This window comes from Podarcis melisellensis (genome assembly GCF_964234715.1).
Source record: "Podarcis melisellensis genome assembly, chromosome: 2".
Taxonomy (NCBI): Eukaryota; Metazoa; Chordata; class Lepidosauria; order Squamata; family Lacertidae; genus Podarcis; species Podarcis melisellensis.
In genome coordinates, this window is record NC_138529.1 from 14,820,805 (window position 1) to 14,832,004 (window position 11,200).

General features: G+C 47.0%; 1 protein-coding gene across 1 annotated transcript; it reads left to right on the plus strand.

The window, feature by feature from the left end:
• Nucleotides 1–2,648: 2,648 nt before the first annotated feature.
• LOC309362942 (uncharacterized protein) lies at nucleotides 2,649–11,200 on the plus strand. The gene is made up of 5 exons (XM_081898985.1): nucleotides 2,649–2,808; nucleotides 6,217–6,322; nucleotides 7,207–7,313; nucleotides 9,613–9,785; nucleotides 10,782–11,200. The coding sequence occupies exons 1-5, from the start codon at nucleotides 2,700–2,702 to the stop codon at nucleotides 11,058–11,060; spliced, it is 774 nt and encodes a 257-aa protein (XP_081755111.1). The 5' UTR covers nucleotides 2,649–2,699; the 3' UTR covers nucleotides 11,061–11,200.

Here is an 11,200-nt window from a genome sequence, read left to right on the forward strand (position 1 = left end):
TCGAATCCCCGCGACGGGGTGAGCTCCCGTTGCTCGGTCCCTGCTCCTGCCAACCTAGCAGTTCGAAAGGACGTCAAATTGCAAGTAGATAAATAGGTACCACTCCGGCGGGAAGGTAAACAGCGTTTCCGTGCGCTGCTCTGGTTCGCCAGAAGCGGCTTAGTCATGCTGGCCACATGACCCGGAAGCTGTACGCCGGCTCCCTCGGCCAATAAAGCGAGATGAGCGCCACAACCCCAGAGTCGGCCAAGACTGGACCTAATGGTCAGGGGTCCCTTTACCTTTAATATGTCTGATTAATTCTAATTACAGCATCCTTGGCATGCTTTTCTGCTCCCCCTTTCTCTGCATCCTGTGGGTAACTTCTCTTTGTCCCTTTGTTGTTGCTTCTGTATATCTTGATGGTGGACTTTTAAATAGCCCATAGCAGCTTCAATTGCTGGAATCTTATTGCCTTTTCTCTTTCTAAGCAGGAGAAATCTGTTCCCCTTTGTATCCTGAGGGCACTGGAGGTGCTGGGCTCTTAATAAACATCTCGCCCAAACAGTCTAGTCTCTCGCCTCTTCAACACAAGCTTCCATTGCCATAAATTCCTCTTTTCATCTCGCTTTCCACTCTTCCTGACCTTGCAATTTCTCATGATTGCCGCTGATTTGAGGCAAGCAGCATTAAATAAGATGTATTTCAGCAATAACAGACCCCTTGTATTTTTTTTCCCCCTCGGCTAGAAGATACAGAAAAGATAAAAGACAGAGAGCGAATATTTCTGTCTCAGCAATAATAACCTTGTCAATCTTGGTGTCTGCGGCTCAACAGATGGCAAAAATCCCTTCTGTTCAGAGCTAATGGGCAAGATTTTATTAAAAGCCTGATATTTGCGAGAAAGCCTGCATGCCTCTGTGTGTCTTTGTGGGCTTTTTAAAAACAACAACGACCACCCCAAACCCAGAGATTTATGTACACCGGGCTGGAGTGCAAGCAGAGGGTTTATTACAAATGGCTCGAATTTGGTGGTGCATATCCTTGCTTTATCCCCAGATCTCATTCCACTGATGGATGAGCTGCGGAGATTAAACAAGAGATTGTTGAGGCAATTATAAAGAGAGGAGAAATTGCTGTACCACTGACAGCACGGCCCCTGGCATTGATGGATTCCACATCTCCGTTTGAGTCAAAGCCTTTATCCTCAAACGTCTTTTCAACGCCAGGACTCAGTCCTGGAAAAAGTGGTGCAATAATCAAGGAGCGAGCCTCTTGCCATGTACAGAGCGTATTGCAGTCATCAATGAATAACAGCAGCTAACCACATCTGGACTTATTCATTCATTCATTCATTCATTCATACATACATACCCCGCCCATCTGGCTGTGTCCCCCCCTGCCACTCTGGGCGGCTTCCAACAAAGCACTAAAATACAATAACCTATTAAACATTAAAAGCTTCCCTAAAGAGGGCTGCCTTCAGATGTCTTCTAAAAGTTTGATAGTTATTTTTCTTTTTGACATCTGGTGGGAGGGCGTTCCACAGGGCGGGCGCCACTACTGAGAAGGCCCTCTGCCTGGTTCCCTGTAGCCTCACTTCTCGCAATGAGGGAACCCCCAGAAGGCCCTCGGCGCTGGACCTCAGTGTCCGGGTAGAACGATGGAGGTGGAGAGGCTCTGGGTTCCAATATAGTTCCAATATACTGGGTTCCAATATAGTTCTTTCAGGACTGGTGTTATATGGTCTTGGCAGCCACTCCGTCACCAGTCTGGCTGCAGCATTCTGGATTAATTGTAGTTTCTGGGTCACCTTGAAAGGTAGCCCCACACAGAGTGCATTGCAGATTTATAGTAAATGGTTGCTTATCTCAGGGTCTTTCTTAGTTGGATTTGCAGATTTTTTGGGCTGGTTTTGTGGCAGCTTTTAGTCAAACACAAGAAATGATAAATGGATCGAGTGGTACTATTAATTCCCTTGATTGGGGACGATGGACTTCTGTTGATGCAACCTAGCAGTGCCAGATGTACGTATAAGCTAAACAAGCTATAGCTTAGGGTCCCACTCTCTTGCGGGGGGGGGGGGTTAAAGAAAAACAACAACTGGATGTACATTTCCAAAAATATAAGATAAAAAACAAATAAAATAAAACCAACATACAGCAACAGTGGTTTGTGTTGTGTAGGCTCCTATGATGTAAGTAATGGGCCCTGCCTGCTAGCCTGCTCCCTAAAATATCCCTTGTTTGCTCATTTCTATATATAGGGTGCCTACATTCTGCAAGTGCAAACGGCTTTAGATACCTTTTAGGTCCATAAATGACCATATGGCATATATTCAACACACAAAAACAGTGACAATTTGTTGTTGACAAAGGGCAGCTGGACATATAAAGGGCCCCATTCCCTTAGGGCCTCATCAAACCTAAATCCGGCCCTGGGATCGACCCACTGCCTTGATCTCCTGCAAATACTAAAAGTTACCCTAGCCACAAATGCGTCTGCATTATAAAGAGGAGGAGAACGCTGCTGCTAATCTCATAAACCCCTCCGGTCAACAGAGTACAGCAATCTCAGTCGCCCACGTGCTCCTCCCCATGGGGGCGGCGCTCGACTGCCGATTGGATACGACGCGGAGCCGCCCTCCGGCGATTGGCGGCGTCCAGTTAGGATACTTCGGAGGGTTCTATCCGCGCCGCGTTCCAGGACATCCGCTCGCCATGGCGCTGGTCCCTCTCGCCTGGCTGGCGTCTGTGGACTTGGCGCTCCAGTGGGGCCTGTGGGCGGCCGCCGCCGCGCTCCGCACCGAGAAGTTCTTCGACCTGGCGGGTGAGCGGGGATTTCGGGGCTCCGGGTCCGACCTGGGATGGATCACGGCGCGGGATCTGCTGGCGGACCTCGTGGGGAGCGATCTGGGCGCTGCAGGGCGGCTCGTGCGGCCGCGCTTCCCCGTGTTTTTGGACCTGTTGCAGCGTCCCTTTCGCTGCTCTGCCCGCCTCTCGCATCTGCAGGTTTCTTCTGCGAGAAACCTTGCTTTCCAGTCCATGTAAATGCGCATTAACCTCCCTCGGGATGCGATTAATAAAATAAACGAAATAAATAGAATTAAACTGCCAGATCCCGCTCATTCCCTCCCCCCTTTCTTTTTCGGAATCAAGGCTGTGTAGCTAGTAATAATTATAATTAATTTATATGCCATCCACAGCAAGAAATCAAACATTAAGAACTTCCCTAAACAGGGTTGCCTTCAGGTGTCTTCTAAAAGTCAGATGGTTGCTTATTTCCTTGACATCTGGTGGGAGGGCGTTCCACGGGGCGGGCGCCACTACCAAGAAGACCCGTTTGGGATGGCAAGTAACACAGGCACAGTTTAAAAAAGCAAAAGGGGGAAAGGTTGTTAATAAAATCCACAGCCACCTTTATTCAGGCCAGCCCAAATGACACCAAATAGTTACAAGCTCTTCCAGGCAAAAAATGTTACTTTTTCTTTGCGGGCCCCTTCAACTCTTCCCTGTCATCAGCACCCCCAGTTTCTCTGGGGTCCCCCAAGAAGCAAAGAAGGATGCTGAGAATTGCATCCACTGACTCACATTGATTAAACCTGCGCTCCAGGCACTGTTATTTAAAGGACTCCAAGCCTGGTTAAGTCAAAGAATTTTGCTAGCCAAGGTTATAAAGCACCAGGCCCTATCGAGTGGTTTCTACAAGAACAAGCCTTCGCTGACAGATCAAAATAAGTAGGGCTGCTGGGAGGGATCATATTGTCTCATCAGCCAAGGGGGAAATTAATCCCTTTTGTCCCTGTTGCCTTTGGGCTTTTAGAGCATATGGTATACAGTGGTCTCTCGGGTTAAGAACTTAATTTGTTCTGGAGGTCCGTTCTTAACCTGAAACTGTTCTTAACCTGAAGCACCACTTTAGCTAATGGAGCTGCTGCACGATTTCTGTTCTCATCCTGCAGCAAAGTTCTTAACCTGAAGCACTATTTGTGGGTTAGCGGAGTCTGTAAGCTGAAACGTCTGTAACCTGAAGTGTCTGTAACCTGAGGTACCACTGTATAGGGTAGCATGCTGGAAGCTGATGTGGAAGGGAGCAAAGCCGGATTTAGGGCAGTGAGAGTGGTTCTGTACAGGGTGGCGAGCTGATGGGGTGAATAATAATAATAATAATATTTATATGGGTACCTACTCAAAGTTGGACCCTGGTCAGACAGGCAGTTAAGTTGCCACAACTGTGACGTAGTGCGTTGAGAGCATGCACTTCTAGCAAGAGGGCGCCAAATAAATATTTACAGTGCCAAATTTTGTCCTCACTCAGCGCACCCTTTTTCCCCCAAAACGGTTTTCCAAAACAGCGCACCATATTACCAAAGTCCCCCCCTGAAGGGAGACTTCCAATAACCAGGGGTAAACGTCACAGAGGTGAAGTTGGTGCAATGACAAGTTGCATTGCAAGGGAGTTGGGACTAGATGGCTCTTGGTACCCATGCCAGTTTCCCTCTTCCAGCTTTGACTTTAAAAGGTATGAGCAGGTGTCCTTAGAGCTGGCACCGGGAATGTATTGCCCTCCTCATGTTGCCGAACTACAGTCCCATCATCCTTGATTTCTGGCCCTGCTTGCTAGAGCTGATGGGAGATTTAGCAGACTTGGAGCCATTGTATGCGGGTGAATATGGGACACGGGTGGCGCTGTGGGTTAAACCACAGAGCCTAGGACTTGCCGATCAGAAGGTTGGCGGTTCGAATCCCCTCAACGGGGTGAGCTCCCGTTGCTCGGTCCCAGCTCCTGCCAACCTAGCAGTTCGAAAGCACAAAAGTGCAAGTCGATAAATAGGTACCGCTCCGGCGGGAAGGTAAACACCGTTTCCGTGCGGTGCTCTGGTTCGCCAGAAGCGGCTTAGTCATGCTGGCCACATGACTGTACGCCGGCTCCCTCGGCCAATAAAGCGAGATGAGCACCACAACCCCAGTGTCGGTCACGGCTGGACCTAATGGTCAGGGGTCTCTTTACCCTTTACCTTTATGGGGGTGAATATTGCCTAATCTGTATGGTATACCACTTGCACACAAATAACTAGCTTCCCAGCCGCCCCGTGGAGCGATTGGCGATGCCCCTAGGACTGGAAAGCTTTTAGCTCACAAACACAGTGTGTTCAGCTCTGTCAGAGGCCTATTGTAACTGAGGCCAGATCATAGTATTGGAAGGTTGTGGGAAGTCTGTGCAGCCCTCTCCTTAGAAACACTGAGAACCTCTGTACCCAAACACTTAAATTATGTTCATTTCTTATTATTATTTTCATCATAATCAGCTGTTGGGGTGGGGTGGGGTAGGCAGGCCGCAATATAAGAGTAGCATTCAGATTCCAAAAAGAGAAAGCACTGCCGTGTTTCTAAGACGGCAGCTCTATAGAGCAAGCACGCCAGAGATCAAGTAGAAGCTGCAAATGGCTAATATCCGTAAGATAGCGATTAGATGTAGTGGAATATGAAACAGTAGTATTTAGTCGCCGCTACTTGGGTGGAAAGAATATAGCATCCTCTTACTCATGGGTAGGCAAACTAAGGCCCGGGGGCTGGATCCAGCCCAATCAACTTCTAAATCTGGCTCGCGGACAGTCGGATTATCAGCGTGTTTTTACATGAGTAGAGTGTGTCCTTTTATTTAAAATGCATCTCTGGGTTATTTGTGGGGCCTGCCTGGTGTTTCTGCTTGAGTAGAATGTGTCCTTTTATTTAAAATGCATCTCTGGGTTCTTTGTGGGGCCTGCCTGGTGTTTTTTTACATGAGCAGAATGTGTCCTTTTATATAAAATATATCTCTGGGTTATTTGTGGGGTATAGGAATTCATTCATTTTTTCCTTCAAAACATAGTCCGGCCCCCCACAAGGTCTGAGGGGCAGTGGACCGGCCCCCTGCTGAAAAGGTTTGCTGACCCCTTCACTAAAGGAGTTTATTAATGCTTCCCTGCTACAGACCTTGAGGATAGCTCAGTACAAGAATGGAGAATCAGTAGAGCATGAGACTGTTAATCTCAGGATTGTGGGTTGGAGTCCCATGTCAGGTGAACTCTCTGTGCATTGCAGTGGGTTGGACTAGGTTCTCACGGTCCTTTCCAAGTCTACAATTCTATGATTCTATGAAATGCAAGGCCTGTATCACACCAGTGCAGCATTCAAGAGCCCCTGTGATGACTTTTGCCTGTTTTAGCTTCTGATGTTGCTCTTTCTGCCTCTCTAGGAAGCGGGACATTCATCTTGCTGGCACACCTGAGCCTCAGATGGGGCAATGCACAGCATCTTCGGCAGCAGGTCCAGACAGGGCTGGTGACTATTTGGGGCCTCAGGTGAGTTTCCAATGAGCTGTGTATTCGTTTCAGAGGCAGCGATGAGTTTGAGCCAATTCCACGATGCATCACCTCGACTCGTGTGCCTGCAGCCAGGAGAGCCTGATGGAATTGCCAATGAATGCTATTCTGGGGTTAACAGTGTTGATGGAACTGAATGTAAAAATCAAAGCACTGCGTTTTTTTTAAAGGCTTTTAAAATCCAGTCACTTGTTACCGATTGATTTCCTCTTCAGCCTATGGCTGCAGCTCCAGCTATGATCCCACACAAGTGGGCTGCATTTATGCTGTGATTTTGCACAAGTACAGAAATACAAGTAGGGGGTTGGGTTTTCCGAGAATCTTAGCTATCTTGCTGTGTTGCTTTTTTTTAAATGACAAAAAAAGGAACAAATTTCTAGCCCTTATAGTTGTCAAGATACGTTTGACAGTGTGTGGACAATGCCTATTTAAAATCAGAGTTGTTGTTCGGTGCAATTTTCAGTGGTGGCGGCAGGGCTCGAGTTTTCTTCAAAGGTTCTTATCCCTTCCAGAAGCAACATATTATTTGTAACAGTAAAAATGCCGAATAATTACGCACAATCAGATGGATTTGCTTAGTTTGTTCAGGTTGCAGCATTATTCTTTAGTACAGGTTTTTGATTTTTAAATGCATTGCACATAGCTTTCCCCATGACTTATTTCCATGCCAGAAATGGCTTTTTCTCCTATATTTGTGTTTTATTAGGCTTCTGTTGAAATAGAAGACCAGAGTCACCAAAATGTGGCAATTACAAAGCTGCAGGCACTGCCAGCTGTTATCTGAGGCCTAGGAAGGCTCTGGTTGATTCCACGTAATCATGAACACCATTTCAAATATGTTCAATTATCTCTGCTATTCTCAGGTTGGGGCTTTTCCTCTTCCTACGGATCCTGAAGGAGGGACATGACAGGCGATTCAACGGCGTCAGAGAAAACTCCGGCACTTTCTTCCTATACTGGACAATGCAAGGTGAAGGCGTAGATAGTTTGGAACTGAAACCTATATCCCCTCGCCAGTGAAATTTGGCCAGAAGCATTGAACAAGTTAACTTACACATGCTTAATGTGCCATGTGATTTATTTCTGGGCTCAAAGAGATGGTTCTACTAACCTTGAAAGCCCTAAAGACTACAGCAATGTGCTCTATGTGGGGCTACCTTTGAAGGCGAGTCAGAAACTACAACTAATCCAGAATGTTGCTGCCAGACTGGTGACTGGGAGCAACTGCCAGGACCATAAAACACGGGTCCTAAAGGATCTACATTGGCTCCCAGAACGTTTCTGAGCACAATTCAAAGAGTTGGTGCTGTCCCATATACCCGAGGGAGTTTCTCCACCTCCATCTTTCAGCCCGGACGAAGATCTAGCTCTGAAGACCTTCTGGCTGTTAACCTCATTGCAAGAAGTGAGGTTACAGGGAACCAGGCAGAGGGCCTTTTCAACAGTCACACCCACCTTATGGAAACCCTCCCATCAGATGTCAAGGAAATAAACAACTACAGTGGACGCTCGGGTTGCGACCGTGATCCGTGCGGGATGCACGTTCGCAACCCGCAGCATCCGCAACCCACAGTGGCGCGTCTGCGCACATGCAGGTTGCAGTTCAGCGCTTCTGCACATGCGCGACTGCCAAAACCCAGAAGTAACCCGTTCCGGTACTTCTGGGTTTCGGCGGTCCGCAACCCAAAAAAATGCAACCTGAAGCGTCTGTAACCCAAGGTATGTCTGTATCTGACTTTTAGAAGTCGTCTGGAGGCAGCTTTGTATAGGGAAGTTTTAAAAAATGCTTGACGTTTTACTGTGCTTAATGTTTTTAATTCGTTGGAAGCCACCCAAAGTGGCTGGGGCAACCCAGGCAGATAGGCAGCATGTAAATAAATAAATAAATAAATAAATAAATAAATAATAATTACTATGAATGGGTTAGGTCCAGTAACCCTTGTTAGGAGCTGCCTGCTGTAATATGGACCTTTCTGGGAATTCAGATCAAATTCCGAGGCCACCTCAGGATAGCCACTGGGTGAATGCAAGATGGTTTTTATTTAGCTCTGGAATGCTCTTCTCATCAAGATCCATCAGGCTCCCTCTGTGCCTTTTCCTTAAGCAGTGGAAGTCACTGTTGCTTTGATGGGCTTTTAATGTACAATGTCTTTTCGTTCCCCTGCTGCTGGCTTTCAGTGCTTCACATCTTTTAGCTTCACCCTAGTTGTTGTTTCTCTTAGTGGTGCTTGTCTTTAACAATCAGAAGCCAGAACTGAGCAGGACTTGCGTCAATCGATGGGTCCAGTGTGCCTTAACGTTCTGGGGAGCACCTTCCAGTTGGTTAGCAGAAGAGGGGTGGGGGGAACCTGTGCCCAAGCAGTCACATTTATTCAGATTGCTAAATTTAGCTTACAGAATATATCAGAAGACATAAAAAGGTAAAGGTACCCCTGCCCGTACGGGCCAGTCGTATCTGACTCTGGGATTGCGTGCTCATCCCGCTTAAGAGGCCGGGGGCCAGCGCTGTCCGGAGACCCTTCTGGGTCACGTGGCCAGCGTAACGAAGCTGCTCTGGCGAGCCAGCACCAGCGCAACACACGGAAACGTTACCTTCCCACTATAAAGCGGTACCTATTTATCTACTTGCACTTGGGGGTGCTTTCGAACTGCTAGGTGGGCAGGGGCTGGGACCGAACGACGGGAGCTCACCCCACTGCGGGGATTCGAACCGCCGACCATGCGATCGGCAAGTCCTAGGCACTGAGGTTTTACCCACAGCGCCACCCGCATCCCTGTGATCAGAAGACATAGGATGCACTTGAACATATACAAACCAGGCCTTTGCTAACATAATGGGACTTTGGACTTTAAGGTAGAATGTGGTGACATTTTAAGAGGAAGAAAAGATTATACATTTTTAGGTGCCGGGCAAAAACGTTCCATTTTAACCAGCCCCTTTAGTTGATTTGATTGACATTCTATGCCCTTTTAAAATGTGGTGTTTTTTTGGGGGGGGGATGTTATTGGGTTGTTGTTTTATATTTTGTGGTTTTATATTTTGATTATTTTTGGGGGGTGAACCGCCCTGAGATCTCTGGGTATAGGATGGTAGATAAATTCAATAAATAATAATATTTCTGGGTGCAGCTGCTAAGTTACAGGCCTACAGCACAATTCTACTCAGGAGTAAGACGGAACTTGCTCCCAAGTAAGTGCGCAGTCTTGTCTGCCCTGTTGTTTTTGCAAATGTATACAGCCTAATCTATCCTGGCTTCATGTTTTGACAGGTATATGGGTGTTTGTAACATTGCTTCCCACTCTGTTGCTGAACCTGGAGAAACACCAGAAGCCCCTTGGATTCTGGGACTATTTTGGATGGAGCATTTGGGCCGTGGGGTTTGTTACAGAGGCTATAGCTGACCAACAGAAGTGGCATTTCAGAAGCAACCCTGACAACGCTGTGAGTAATGGCTATGAGGTTCTCTGCTACATGATAGTTGGCTTTAGGGAGCCCTTGGCTATAGGGGAAGATGCAATAGGACACAGGATCTCAGTGCTCATAGGCAGGAGGAGTTTGTACACTAGGACCAGACCATGTCATTACCAAGGAGGCATGTTTAGTCGTTCTCTGAAGATCATCCCTGTCTGCTACTCTGGTCCTGACCAGAAGGATACAGGTCTCAACAAGGGTGCCCCACATGACCTTAAGGTGCTGTTGTGCAATGCCAGGTCAATGACTCGTAAGACCGCTGCCATCCATGACTTGATTGTGGATGGAGGAATTGACCTCACATGCATAACAGAGACTAGATGTACAACTCAACTGGTGATGTAACATGATTTGCTAGTTTACCTAGATGTAACATGGTTTTATCCGTTTGAAGCATTTAAACCAATCAAAAGCTAGCTTTTCTGGCAAAGCAAGAATCAAAGACACAGACCAAACAAGAGGAAAATAAATCTAAAGGTAGACATGGTTCCAACTTCTTTACTGTTCTTACATTAATAATAGCTTGCAGAGCCACCCAAATAAAGCTTGGGCTAAGAGACAACATACTCGCATCTCTGTACTGAAATACCTTTTCCTTAATGTAGGATGTCTAAGAGTCCAATTAGGAAAAGCTATGTTCTCACAAAAAAGGGACGCTTCATTAGGCAGAATCTTGCTTTGGAAATCTTAGCCAGTCAAGTATGGGGAGATTGGCTCTTTGTGATAACAGCAATCCTGCTAATAGGGATGCTAGCTTTGGAATTGGCAATGCATATTCGTTGCTGAAGGTAGCTAGGCAGGAAAAGAGATCCTGCTTAGTATGTGGGTATTCACCGGTATTGATTTGGATAAGCCGACTGAATTCTGCACATATATTCAACTAGTGAATTTCTTTCGTAATTGGAACCAGCTATGGAGTTAGGCTGCACAATAAAACTGACACTTCTTATTTTAAAATCTCCCTAGGGGAAGTTTATCCAGAGTGGCCTATGGGCTTACAGCCGTCACCCCAACTACCTGGGCGAGATCTTGCTGTGGACAGGACTTTTTGTGTCGGCCACCCCAGTACTACGTGGCTGGCAATACTTCAGCGTCACCTCACCGCTGCTGGTGTGGTTCTTGCTCAATTTTATCAGTGGGATTCCAATCCTCGAAAAAGCAGCCATGAAGAGGTGGGGAAAAGAGGCGGCGTTTCAGGCTTACTTGCAGAAGACTCCCGTGCTGTGGCCTATCAGCTTGAAGTGATCAGAGAAACGCTCTTTGGGATATTGAACACAAAAAAGCTGTAGCACGGGGACCATTTTAAATTGTACACAGCCGTGGCGTTTGCATTTAGCTCCCAGGCTGTTCTCATGCAATGGCTTAAACCAGAAGTTTTCAACCTT